Consider the following 14625-nt stretch of genomic DNA (forward strand, 5'->3'; position numbering starts at 1 on the left):
TTCAATCAAATCTGTGAGTGTGCATTTAGTCAATTATTAGAGATGGTTTTCAGTTAATCCAGAATCCTATGATACATACTGTTAAACACGGTACAGAAGGAATTAACAATTCAAGTGTGAATGAGATGTCGATGGAAAAAGAAACCAGCCAGCATAAAAAAAGCAAACCCTGAGAATAGTAAGCATTGCAAAGGAGTGTTGCACGTCCTGCAGCAGTTACAACACTATCAGAGGTAGTGTAGACCCTAATAAATTATATCCATAGAGCATTCCAGAAAAAATTCAACCCACAGAATACAACCAAAATATCAATGCATACAACATTTCCTGAATAATCTCAGGACTTTCCAAATTTAAGGTAAGAACACTAAAACACTCCTAATTCCATCCAAGTGCTTTTAATACACCAGGCAGTGAAACACATGTGAGGCAGAATAAACTAGGGAAGGTTATAATGAGAAAGATGAAGGGTTTACGAGTTCTCTGGTTTGCATTAAGGCGTTTTCTTTCATTCCTTACATTTATATGGTCTTTTTCAATCTTCAAGTTGAATTATGTTTTTTTATATGTTTTCCATATGTGTTCTTTCATGTCTACGAAGACTGTCCTTCCAAGTAAAACTTTTTGAACATTTAGTACACTGAAAAGGTTTCTCTCCCGAATGTGCTCTCTGGTGTCCTATAAGATGGTGTTTATGACAGAAACTTTTGTCACATTCAGAACAATGGTATGGTCTCTCCTCAGAATGTATCCGCTGATGACAAATGAGATATCTTTTCTGACTGAAGCTTTTATGACATTCGCTACATTGAAAATTACCTTCTTTAGGGCAAACTTCTGCCTGTTGTCTTTGGTGTTCTATAAAATTGATGTTCTGTCCTCTCTCATAGTCTGGAATATTATATGGCTCCCAGCTTTGCTGTGCGTTTGCCTGGCCTATCAAAACAGGTCCATTCCACAAAGAGCTCCATTGGGCATTCATGTTATCCATTTCTTCTTCTTCAGAGACTTCCTGGTGCAACCTTGGATGAGTGCCATTTCTGTACTCATTTTCACTTCCAGTAGCTTTCTCTCCTTGTGGCTCACAATTAGCTTCTGACCAAACGTTGCCTCTGGAGCTATTCAGCTTCTGAGATTTCAGGATGATCTTCGCATTGCTATCTTCCAATGATGAATTCAATGGTGGATGTTTCTCGGTGTATGTTATGGCTTCTCCATTCTTACGTTTTCTTTTCATTATCCCTTCACCTAATGCAATAAAATTCAAGTCATTAGTCTTCTCCTTGTAGGACAAATACAAGCAAATACAATATACAAAAATGAGCACTTTGGACAATATATGAACTTATTTCAATATTATAACAACAATGTAATATATTGTTATGTTATGTTATATTGTATTTGTAGCGCGCACTGTTACTCTAGAGTGTCCTGGCACGAAATTGATATTGCATCAATAATAACCAAAACATTGATAATAAAAGCATACAGAGTTCCAAGGCAGCTTTAAATAAATACTCCTACAATAATTTTTTTTAAATAACATCTCTATCATATTCATTTCTATAACCTAGGGGCCTGATTGAGAGTTGGACAGTAAAGGAACTCCCTGAATATTGGGTTATAGCTAAATGCAAAGGAAAATCGATAGCTGGAATATTAGCCACCATTGGGATCAATTTTTCTGCTAATTTTTTTACTCTGTGTGCGGCAGTGTGCGGTCTCTGTGCGCTGCAATCAAGGCTATGTGCGCCGGGAACCTGACCGCTTGTGGGGGTGCAGCGCCAAATATCACTCCAAACTTTTGCTTAAAGAAGGTGCATTTCCACACATGCAGCACCACATGAAGGGTCTTAAGGCAGTTTTTCAATTTAGATACACATGCCATGACATGAATTTGTTACACAGGCAAGTACACTTCGGATTTAGAAAAGCTCAAGACTCCAACGGTGGTACCATCGTATGCAAGTGTTACAGATGTACCCACTGTAAGCCTTAAATCTTGTTTGCACTTCAAACCCGTTATCTCTCCATATTGCTCTGAATACACCAATCATCTTTGTGCACACTCATTGAGTATTCAGAACACAGTCACAGTGCAAGCTGCTGAGTGCCCCAGGCTTGGGGGAAGGCTCAGCCTCTTGCAGCTTTGGCTGTAACACATTCACTTGGAATAGCGCGCCGCCACATTAATATGGACACAATTTAGTGACGTCTTTAAAAGCGCCGTGGGTCGTGCGCCAGCGTCAATTCCTGAGGACATTTTGGCTGCTGGCAATGAATGAGGCATCTTGCACCGCTAAATCTAATAAGGGGTGCCGCTCACGGAGCTTTTGTTGCCGCTTGACACTTGCACTTTGATTCTATTGCCCTGCTGAGAAGCCCGTCTCCCCACCGAGGTGCTTCTGCTGGTGTGAGCGCGTTCTGCAATCGGCAGAACCTGTCATCGCTCCCAGCTGGAAGACTCCGTGGGTTGAGCTGCGAGGGGAGTCTTTGAGAAGGGAACCGACCGGGGGACTGCGAGGCCCAGCATTCCTCAGGCAACGCAGCTGGTGCCTCTTCCCCCGGCGGCCACGCCCATCGCCTTCACGTACATTATTGACGCTATCTCTACCGCGACGCGGGACGCGCGTGGGACGGCGTCCGGGGCGAAGACCGGGCAAAGAGCGGGCCGTTTGAGGCCGTTCGAGTACGGTAGAGTCCGGTCCGGGCTATACCCCCTGGCTTTATTTCCGTTGCTGTAAACACATCTGTTAGCTGTGCTGCTGAGGATAAGGCGCAATGTCCACACGTGAGTACAGAAGCAGGGCAGCCAAGGGGAAGTTGCAAAATGGAACACTTGATGACTTCATTACTAGAACTAACACCGCCATAGATATGGAGATCGGCAAGATGCAGCATAGGGTCTCCATTGAACTTGATGCAGCAAGAAGGTTATCACAGGAGATGGCCATGACAAAAAAATAAAATCCTCTCTGGGTCATTTTGCCTTTGCGAAAAAACCAGATCGACCAATGGGTCCAACACCGATCCTAACCCAGGCAGTTATTCACCATCCAATAGTCGCACCTCTTCCAGCCCCAGCATCGAAGGTGGGGTCTCCATGTGTAGCCCCCCCATCATTAGTTCATCAGTGTGCGGGGTGGGAGTGGTGGAGGGGCCCCCTTTGGAGACGATACCTACTGCTAAGTGTAAGGTCACGAGCACGAGGATTTCCCCCACCTCCCCAAAGGGTTCCAATCAGAAGCGGAAGCGCAACAACATCAGCGCCTATTCTAGGAAAAAGGCTAAGGTTGCAAAGGCTCAGTTGTCCTTCCAAGCATTAGCTCAACCATCCCACTCACTCCTTTCCCTGGCAAAAAGTTACCCCTCAGTACCAGAACCTAGTCCTGTAAAGTCAAAGGGGGAACATGAGAATCTTGTAATCGAAAGTGAGAATGGTGGGGTACCATTTTGTACGATTAAAGGAAAGGATGTGCAATTTTTAACAATGGTGTGGGAAACGCTAAAAAAGCTTCTAACCCCCTTGGAATTAAGACTCTCTCGAATAGAAACCCAGCTCCTCGAGACAGAAAAAAGTATTTTAAACCTTGCCACCTTGACCATACCTGCCAATAAACCAACTAGCCCACCAGTTGAGACACACACTCCATCAGTAGTGGTCGCTATTCCACCAGCTCCACCAGTGACCAAACCTGTTCCGAAACCTCGGCATAAGGTTCCCGTAAGTACCATGGCCATCAGTGCAGCGGGAAATGTAAATAAGCAGTCGGCTCCATCTGCACCAGCCCCAAAAGCAACGGCTGTCCCGAGGGTTAAAGATCGCAATACCTATCATTCTACCCCACAGAGAAAAAAACAACATTTTGAAAATCACTACAGGGGCTATGTTGATCTTCCCCCAGACGTAAGACCATATGTAGTAGTCCTCACGGGGGTGCCTGAAATTTCATACCAACAGCAGGAGGACTTTGGGTCACTAAAGAACAAGGTTATCCACTGGCTTAATGTAAACAGGCCATTGCCCAATCACCTGAGAAGTACAATTCTCATGGTGCGACGTGTCCCTTGGATAGGCGCCTCGCACAAGTCCATCACAGGTGATTGTGTCATCGTCTCATTCGAAGACCCTAACACCGCGCACTTCATTCATTCATGGAGCAGCCATGGAGCTAATTCATCCATAACAACTAGACCACTAACTTACTTTTATCCCCCGCGCTTTCATCCCAATACGGGGGGAAATTGGAATACAATCCCGGTAAGAAACCGTGTACAGGGTGGGACAATCAACTACTGACAAGATATAAATGGGGGGTGGATTGGGGCACCCACTCACAACAGATATGGATGTCTCGAGGATGTGGATTGACTTTCCCACAGGGCCACTAATACATCGTCCTTGGTAGACTCACACTTATACTTTTCTGTGCCTTACGCTTCACCGTGCTCTGCTCCACCAATAAATCACAGCGCTACTGACATACTGTCCCTGGCATATTCACACTGTTCCCCGTCCCATTCCTTTTCGTGTTCTGCCCTACCATCACCACAATATCACCTTGGAGATTGTAACCAAACAACGGGTGAGATCAGGCATACAGAGGAGCAGGCTGTTGATTATTCTGTGGGGGGCACATTCACTGAGCTCATAAAAGATGATACTACCAACTTAGGCACAGTTGGTCAAATCAACAAAGATAATCCCCTTCCTGAGGTGTCGTATGCAACATGCTTAATGGGAACAGAGGGATTGTCCTGTCCCAACTACAGCCAGTCTAGGACAAGTATGTGTCCCTCGGTTTCTAATTCTAGTGACAAGGCGGGGGCTCCCGGAATAGTTTCGATACTTTCCTGGAACGTTGCCGGATTGGCTAACAAATTAGATTCCTCAGAGTGGGTGGAATTCATTGAGGAATATGACATATGTCTGTTCCAAGAAACGTGGGCTAGAGGACAACAGTCCCGCACAGGCTATGCTACCTTTGAGATTGCAGCAAAATGGGGCGGAAAGGGCAGACCGTCCGGTGGTTTGTCGATTTGGGTAGGATTCCCACCTTGGATGCAGGGCGAGAAATTTTGAAACCAACTCACTGGATTTTCAGTGTGTTGTTTTAGAGTGGGCATCTGGTGCGAGTGTAGCATTAATAAATGTTTACTCTAGATCGGTTGGAATTACGGGCACCTCAGGGACAATTGAGTACTTAGCTGTGTTCCTCGACTCTGTCACCCTCTGCCCATTCCTTATAGTCGGGGGGGATTTTAACACCCAGTATGAGCCCCTCCCGGACCACTTGGGCGGGGTAATCAGTGAAGAGGACGATCTCTGGGAGATACCCTCCTTGCCGGGCCCACCAGTAAAATCATGGTCGCCCATAGCCACTCAAATAACATCTTTCACTTTATTCCATTGACTGAGAGCCTGCAATGGGCGATTCAAGTGAGACATTCCACCTCAGCCCACCTTCAATAGACCAGGGTATGAATCACGGATAGATTATATCCTGGTTTCAATGAAGGATTGGGCTAAAGTGAGTGACTTTACGATAGTCAAAAGGAGTGACAGTGACCACAATGTATTGTCATTGAGGATCACTGTCCAGGGAATTCCCTCGGTTATCATAGATGGAAATTTAGCATTTCCTGTCGGTCTAGTTGCACCTAGCAACAGACGCAGAATTAGATGGCCAAGACTAGTGGAGAACCCCAAAAATATCCAGAGGCTATATGCGGCAGTCGTCCCTGCCCTTGAAAAAGTTGTGGACCTCATTCCTCAGTCACTCACCCCCGACAAGTTCACCGCGCTTCGGGATATCCACTCCAAGCTTTGTTCCAACTTTGTATTGAACCCAGTGGCGAGGACGAAAAAGAATAAGGGGAGAAGAGCCTCATGGTTCAATGCTTCTTGCAGGAAGGCAAAGGCCGACCTATTGGAGTCTCTTAAAAACCGGGAAACTCCTAGTAAGATCAGGGATAAGCGGATGGTCTATAAGTCTATTACCCGTAATGCAAAAATAGACTGGGACCAGGACAACTGGTCTGAAATGTCGGCTGCCCTTACATATCGAGATGCCCGTAAATTCTGGCAGATCGTTAAGCACGGTTCAGCCGAACCAACAGCGGCAGTAGATGCAAATATTGCAGCTGCCGTGTGGGAGGACCATTTTAAACTTTTGTACAGCACGCCCGATCAGGATCAATCGGAGAACCCACTTGAACCAGCATTGGCTCTACCCCTCGAAAGCGTATCCCAGATGGACGGGTTCACTCTGGAAGAACTCAACAGGGCAATCCTGGGCCTCGCTGCTGAAAAGGCGCCAGGTCTGGACAAGGTCCCAGGCGACCTTTATAAGCATGAAGTTAAGATCTGGGCACCGTATCTGAGGGTGCTGTTCAATGCCACCGTGAACGGCATGATGATCCCCCCCAACTTGGCTGGGGGCAGAGATAGTCCCCATATTTAAGAAGGGCTCGCCTCTGCTCCCAGCCAACTATAGGCCAATAAGCCTGATAGATGTTTCCCAGAAACTCTTCACTAGGCTACTTCTGGATCGTCTGATGGAATGGATGTTGGAACATGACATTCTGAGTCCATTCCAAGCGGGATTCAGAAGAAAGATCTCCACCATAGACCAGGTCTTTCGGCTCGCCCTCATTTTTTGGAAAACGGTACAGTTGGGGGGTGGCAGCCTCTATACTGTATTCGTGGACCTGAGGGCGGCCTTTGACCTGGTTCCCCGTAGAAAACTCTGGGAGGTGTTGGCCAAACTGGGGGTCCCTGGGGGCTTGCTGGAGATGATTATTCGTCTCCATACCGCCAATTTTGCCCAGGTGAGGTGTGGTAAGGAGGGGGCGTTGTCGAACCGGTTCCCCGTTGACAGGGGGGTAAGGCAGGGTTGTGTGCTCGCACCAACCCTGTTCTGCCTCTACGTCAACGGGGTAATCTCCCACCTCAATGGGGTTGCCAACTCTGACGCTCCCAAGTTGGCAGGCAGCAGGGTGCCGGCGATTATGTTCGCTGATGACACCCTGCTGCTATCAAAGTCCCCAATGGGGATACAGCGTGTTTTAAATGGCTTTGTGGATTTTTGTGCGGATCACGGGTTAGAAATCAACACTCTAAAGACCAAATTTATGGTTTTTAATCCCCCGCCAAAACTACGATTTAACCCCACCATTGGCCAGACCAGACTTGAAAGGGTGCGCATTTTTGAGTACCTTGGTCTCATGCTAAATGAGAATATGACTTGGTGCACACAACAAGAGAGAGCACTACTTGCATTGGCCCAGTACTCGGGAGGGGTATTGAGGCTCATGGGAAAAAATAGGTCATCCATCAAACCCGTCGGCCCACCCCTCCAGATTTATAGGGCACAGGCAAGGGGGGCCGCTATGTATGGCTGTGAGTTATGGGGTCATGTAGCTTCACCAGAACTGGCGAGAGGGGAGAACAAGTTTATTAGGCGGGTGGTACGACTTCCACCCAGCACGCCCCTTGTTCCACTGAGGCTAGACTTAGGGCTGCGTCCTTTAAGTGAAGAATTGGCACTGCGTCCCTTGGTTTATTGGCGTAGGTTTTGGGCAGTCCCAGAACTGATCAGTTATAGGCAGGGTCTACAGGAAGTGCTAGCTATGCCTAATGCTGGGAAAATTAAATGGTTTAAATTTATTAAAACTGAACTGGAGGGTCTAGGCCTATTGACACTCTGGTCTGATCCATCATCCACATGCCCGTTAATTCCCAAAAAGAGACTGGTAAAGGTCTACTATGACAGTAAACTGGCGGCCCTCTATCGTCGGCAAAATTTGGGGACACTCACGGAGTCATTCCTACGCTTTAAGGACACCTACAGTTTTGAACCTGCCTTGGACAAACTATACCCTGCTTTACTCAGGAAACTCTACTTGCAAAGGAGGCATGGGACCCTTCCACTCCGAGTTCTAACTGGCAAGTGGAGCGAATCAACAGTTAGCTTATGCCCGGCTTGTAGAGTGGCCAACGAATCTGAGCTCCACATAATCTTTTTCTGCCCGGCCTACAACGACTCCCGCAAGAAATGGATTGTCCCTGTATGCAGGAATCTGGGGCTTGTGGAGTGTCTGGCCGCATTTAGAGTGCTGAAAACAGACTCCTCTGAACCGATTGTTTTTGCTGTGGCCAAATATCTAGGTGCAATGTAGTTTCTCAGAAGACAGTGTCTTAAGGCTGGCTATTGATTCCCCTACAGTAAAAATGTGAAACTCTGCACTATCGAAAATTTCTATGGACTCAGATGGACTTGAAATGTTTTTAAATGTTTTATTGTTTTAATAATTATTATGAAATGGATCTTTGTATATCTTTTATGGTGGTAAACTTACCGAAATAAAGATTTATGAAATGAATGAATAAGGAATCCCGTGACCGGACCCCCGAGTAGGCCCCACACCAACAGCTGACTGAACCTAGCTGCCGAAGTGGTTCCTCAGTTGAGCTTCAGCCCACCCTAGCACACCAACAGCCATCAAAATCAATTGTGCCCGGGCCGCGTGCTGGCCCAGCCGCAAAGAGAGTCTGAACTTGCAGGCAGCAGCTACCGGCAGGCGTGTTTGCCGCAGCTCGCTGCAAGTAGTAAGTGCCTGGAGTGATGTTTGTACTTACATGCTATTTCATCCTTAATTAAAAAAACCTTTAGCCCGCAATCACGCTCATTGATGCTGCCACCACACCTGTGCTTAACCATACCATTTTCAGCGCATTTGTCAGAGTCCAGATCAGAGTTGCATGGCACTAACTTATTTTTGCGTAGATAAGGATCTGGGAACAATTCGCGAGTTGCTCGGCCTTTAGTAGCTCACAACGATTTTCACTGATCAAAAGTAGCTCTCACTACAGAAAAGGTTGGAGACCCCTGATATATACTCATGTCCAGCATCAACCCTCCTTCGCATCACACACCATTTATCGAGGGCACAGGAAGACAGCACCGAGCAGGTCACAAAAGCAAAGCAGGTCCTTAGTTCATGTAGAAAGGTTCTTATTCTTTTTAAAGTTTTGAGATTTCAGCAAGGTGCATGTGCAAAATGGGGATAAAGACCAACGCGTTTCGGCCTGGGGCCTTCGTCGGTGTCTAAGAGTTTCTCAAAGGGGCAACCAGTGCCAAAATCCTTCCCTACGAAGATAATCTGAGAGATTTCATTTAACAAAATACCTGACAACAGGCTGTGCAAAAACAATCCACCGTAAATGTTTATCAGTGTTAAAATATGTGCTAGGTAGTAGATAAATCATACCTACTGCCTGTCATAACTTTTCATAATCAACACATAAGAGAAATTGTATTTGAAATACCCTTTCATAGATACACATGTAACATTTGTGGCGCTTCCTTAGTTTCGACTGACATTTTGTCAACTGCTATGTGAATTAAACAATGCGGTGCATGTGACACAATGTCACAGTGGAGGGCAAGGGTACTGGGGCAAAACCCCTGTAAACAAAAAACAAGCATTGGCAAAGCTAATAGCTCTCACCTATGCAAGAGCTATTGGCTTTGCCAATGTGTTTTAGTAATGGTGTACACCAGTGTGGCTGCTGTTCAAAAGTTAGTGGCATATAAAAATGTGGTGCAGAGAGGAGTGTTATAGAGCGGAGTGTCGTAGATTAGAGCAACGTACAGTGAAGTAGATTTTTGTAGAGTGGCAGAGAGTGGAGTGGTTAGAGTGAAGTAGAGTGTCAATGAGTGGAGTTTTGTAGAGTGTCAGAGTGGAGGGACGTAGAGCAGCATAGACTGGAACGGAGTAGAGTGGTGTGGTGTAGAGCGGAATAGTGTGTTGGAATGAAGTAGAGAGATATATAGTGTCGTGTAGTAGAGTTCCTCATAGTGGCATAGAGTGGAGTAAAGTGGAGCGGAGTTGAGTGTCCCGGGCTCAAACGCGGCTTGCAGCCGCGACCACTGTCACCAGCATCCCACGTCTGGAGGCGCTACAAAATCTCCGGCGGGCTCCCACAGCGTGGGAGGTGCGCAGGCGTGCCCGGGACGTGCCTGGGCAAAGCCCGGTCCAAGGGAGGGTCCGTCTGCGCCCGTCAGCTTCTGGCGGAGACTGGGCTGGGTCAGCCCCCTTTCAGCTGTATTTCGACATGGGTAAGCAAAAACTACCCTCTAATTGTGATGGGGAAAAGTGAAAGCCAAGATCCCTAGAAATTGTGCCTCCATCATTTCATATCTGACAACAGTTGTTGGGGCGTTAAGTGAGGAAACTCATGATGTGGAGGAGCAGCTGGGACTAGGGGGAGGATCTGGAACGGATAACAACTCACATAACTCCTCCAGTGAAACCACACAATCTGAAATACCTGGTGTTATCATTGAAACAGACTCCGAGGTGGAAGAGGGTGTTTCTACCAGGGTGGTAAAAGACATTTTGACTACTCTTCAGGACCCTGCAACAAATATCAGTGTAAGGGTGGGTGGAGTTGTACCCGCTGCCTCGATGGTGGCCTCAAACAAGAAAAAACGGAGAAAAGGAATACAATTGGGGTCTAATATAGCTGTACCTCGGGGAGGGGAGCAAAGGAGTCTTGGGCATAGAAGCCCGGGCTAAAGCTCATTTTACTACCGTTGTTGCTAATTCTATTCAAACGTTTCTTGAGACTTTTTTCGGGACTACCAAGGAGGACTTGACTTGTCACATTTAAGTAAATTGAGGGAGCGTACATTTGGGTTGAATGAGGATATCGTACGGAGTAATGTGTCACTGGGTGCTCAAGCTGGTATATGTCATACACAGGCAGGACAATCCAGAGGGGTTCAACATACCACCCAACACCCTGGGAATCCAAACCTTGATTACAATAAAATAGCTAACAATAACAAAAGCTTGAACAGCTGGGTGCTAAACCAATTTATATGATGTCCCACCTACCACCTGAACAGTTAGAAACTTCTGTTCATAGAGAGTGGAGCATTCGGTCTTAATACGGGCCGGGAAATAAATGCAGGCTCCACTTACCCCCGGAGGCCACCCCTCAGAGCTGTGTTAGTAGGGGTTCCACACCTTAAAGATAACACTAATGAGACCCCTGACAAATTGATTCATAAAGTCAAATTTTGGTGCACAAGGCTGTTTGATGGTGGGGCCAAAGCAGCTTCACGCATTATTATGGCTAGGCGAGTGGGGTGGCTTGGTCAGGGCATGAAGATGGATGATGGCGATTGCGTCGTTGTCAACTTTAATAAGGCAAATGTAGCCTGTTTTCTTTTTAACGAGTGTTGCAATCATGGTCCGGGGGAGATAAAGCATTTCCCCTGGGGGTTTTCTACTGCCCACCTGTGAGAAAACATGCTGGCAATTCTACATCTCTGCTTGGTTACTCCACAGAAAGGACATATAAAGGGCAGGGCCCAAGGCGTATCAACAGAGAGAGTCCTCTGCTCACTCAGAACCCAAACCCACAACCTTTAAGTTTGTTAACATCTGAGGCTGTCCCAGGTCAAAGAGCAGGTGGGAATACTTTAGAATTAACAGATGTTCCCCTTTGAGCCAGTTACATTCCAATGATTGACTATCAAATCACACCCCTACACTTGGTTTGACTCACCCGAATCAGGCCATCCCTAATTTGAGTGTACCAACAAGGGAAGTAGAAAGATCGATAGAAACTTCGAAAATACTTAGTTGGAATATAGCGGGTCTAAAGAACATGTGTGATGATCCCAGGTGACTTGGCCTAGTAAGGGAGTATGATGTAGTGGGGTTACAAGAAACATGGGAGACTGAAAACACATTTTGGCTTGATGGTTACACAACTTACACGGAAGCCGCGCGACTGTCGGCAGCAGGCTGCTAGAGGGGCGGCTTATTAACACTGATTTCCTTAAATGTGAGGGGCAGTCATAGTAAATTGGATACAGGTCTATAAATTGTTTAGCGGTCGAGTTAATCCTGCACATACACCGAAGATACTTGATCTTAATTTTTACAATTCTTCTGAAAAATTAGCTACAAATGAACAATGAACATTTGTGCAGCCTAAATCACTTTGTAGATTTATATAGGGAGAAGAAAGTTACCCAGTTCTCAATTATTTTACTTGGAGATTTTAACATTCATTTGTGTAATACAAATTGTCAAGTCTTTGACGAACTTGGTCCACTTTGTAACTTAGAGTCCCATTTTGAACATACCACCCAAGGGGGATATTTAGAGGACTTTCTAGCTGATTTTGGGTTGGATTACCCAAACTTGGCAGAAGATGGTGTGGGTATTCCCTCCTTTTTTGGAGCAGAAGGCTGAGATCAATAGGGTCTTAAAAGAGAAAGTGGAGGTGTGTTTTACCAAACATAAGACATTACAGTATGAATACAGCGATAGGATAGGGAAAGTCTTAGCCCATCAACTTATGGACAACCGTCTTAAAACTAAGATTAGGGCAATAAAAGGGGAGGGGGAGTTCTTCATAGATGCCCCCAGGATGTAGCCAATCAGTTTTCTATCTTTTATCAGCAATTGTATTCTCCAGATCCAGGGCAAGATTTAACTGATATGTAGAGTTATTTACAGGGGAGTAATTTGCCGACTCTGACAGAAGAAGATTCTCTGTAATTAGAATAGGAGATTACAGAGGAGGAGGTTTTGGAGGCAATAGGGGGATGATCATCAGGGAAGGCGGCGGGGGATGATGCCCTTTTCCAGCAGAGATTTATAAGTTTCTCAAATTAGGAACACAGGTCGCGTTCCTGACTCATGGAATATGGCCAATATAATCTTCTTTTTAAATAAAGATAAAGCTCCGGAGGAACGGGCCTCGTACCGCCCAATCTCTTTAATTAATGCAGACGCCAAGGTGTTTGCTAAGATACTGGCCACGGGGGGAGAGATACCACCGCCCATGTTAACACGGCAATAGCAGCCTTTGATGTGGCTGGGAAGCTTAAAACTGAATTCGGCATGGTCTTATTGGATGCAGAAAAGGCATTTGACCGGGTGGCCTGGGATTATCTCTGGGCAACACTTACTGCATTTGGGGTTTAGGAAAATTTTCGGAAATTGGTAGTGGCTATGTATCATAACCCGATGGCTAAGCTACTGTATTTGAATGTTCAAACAACCCCTTTTCCAATCCGGTGCGGTACGAGGCAGGGCTGCCCCCGCTCCTCTCTTTTATTTGCTCTTTATATAGAACCATTTATCCGGGCACTTCTGGCTAATAATTTGATTTGCCCGTTGAATATGGAACAGCCCCCCCTTAAACTCATGGCATGCCGATGACAGCCATTTTTACGGAAAAACCAAAGGAGGCTATAGAGAACATAGATAGAGAGGCAAAACGGTTCGGGATTTTTCCGGATATAAGTTGAATAGGTATAAAACTCAAGTTCTGCTTAATTTTCAGCCGGAGGACGCAATTGAAGGGGCATGTCCGAGGGTTACATATCTTGGGGTACAAATCTCTTCTAAAATTGAGCTTATACACTCTCTAAACTACGTCTCTTTATTAAATACAGTTAACAAACAACTGAAGGTGTGGCACAAACTCCCACTCAGCATCTTGGGCAGATGCAACGTGATAAAAATGAAGATACTTCCCAAATTCCTATATCTCTTCAGGTCCATCCCGCTACGTATTCCGAATGGGTTTTTTAGGAAACTTGACAGAGTTCTGAGCAGCTTCATATGGGGCTATAAGAAGGCAAGACGGGTTATTGGATTGATGAAGCTCCCACATAATCAAGGTGGCTTAGACCTTCCTGTTTTTAAACGTAATTTTTTTGTCTGCTTTTGTTGGCCGCTTACGGAGACTTTTAAACCCTGAGCAAACGGATTTCTGGCATTGGCTGGTTCTTGGGGGAGAGAGCCAGATGTTTTTGTATCGAATTAACAACCCCAATAATTTTAAACGTGTACGGTTTAAGACTATCACGGATTGTGTATATATATATATATGGCAGGGCATTAAAACTAGACTTTCTTTATCTTCTATACATAGTAGACTCCCTCTATGGGGGAACCCAATGCTGCTGGGAATTTTTCAAGACGGTACAGCCCATCAGTGGGCCAGGTATGGGGTGCACTCCCTGGGACAGTTATCTGATTGTAATGGCTTTAAGACATTCGAGAATCTCCGCGCGTCATTTGATATCCCCCAACACCTGTTTTTAAATACCTACAGGTTAGGGACTATTTAGTTAGAAGTCTAGTAGTCCAGAGGGTTGCCGGGTCAGATATGTGGGAGTGTATGTATACTCAGAACCAGCAGGCCATCATCAGTAAGTCATACTGGCTTCTCTGTCAAAACAGGGTAGAGGGGGGTGAGAAACTGGCGCTTAAGTGGAGTGATATTCTGGGGGAAAATATTACTATTGAGAACATGAGGTTAGCCTTAGATACTACTGCTCGATCTGTACATTCTGTGAATTTACGGCTGCAGCAATTTCAGACACTTTGCTTGCTTTACTATACACCAGAAAGGATTGCCAGATGGTCTCAAGGTGGGGCTGTAGGGGGCAGGACTCATGGAGGGGCACGTCAGAACTGCCCTAATTGCGGGCTATATGTGGCTGGTATTGTTCATATGTTTGTTCTCTGCTCTTCCCTGAAGGTGTTTTGGGATAGGATATTAGTAGCAATTAAAGATAGATTAGG

General features: G+C 45.8%; 1 protein-coding gene across 3 annotated transcripts in view; it reads right to left on the reverse strand.

The window, feature by feature from the left end:
* Window positions 1–385: 385 nt before the first annotated feature.
* The window catches only part of LOC144819829 (uncharacterized), a 254736-nt gene continuing 240496 nt past the window's right edge, over window positions 386–14625 (reverse strand). For all 3 annotated transcript variants that reach the window (XM_078677556.1, XM_078677555.1, XM_078677554.1), the window contains one exon: window positions 386–1248. In XM_078677556.1, the coding sequence (XP_078533682.1) occupies window positions 563–1248 (686 nt within the window). In that variant the 3' untranslated portion in view covers window positions 386–562. The remainder of the gene's footprint in view (window positions 1249–14625) is intronic.

Source organism: Lissotriton helveticus, chromosome 2_1 (genome assembly GCF_964261635.1).
Source record: "Lissotriton helveticus chromosome 2_1, aLisHel1.1, whole genome shotgun sequence".
NCBI lineage: Eukaryota > Metazoa > Chordata > Amphibia > Caudata > Salamandridae > Lissotriton > Lissotriton helveticus.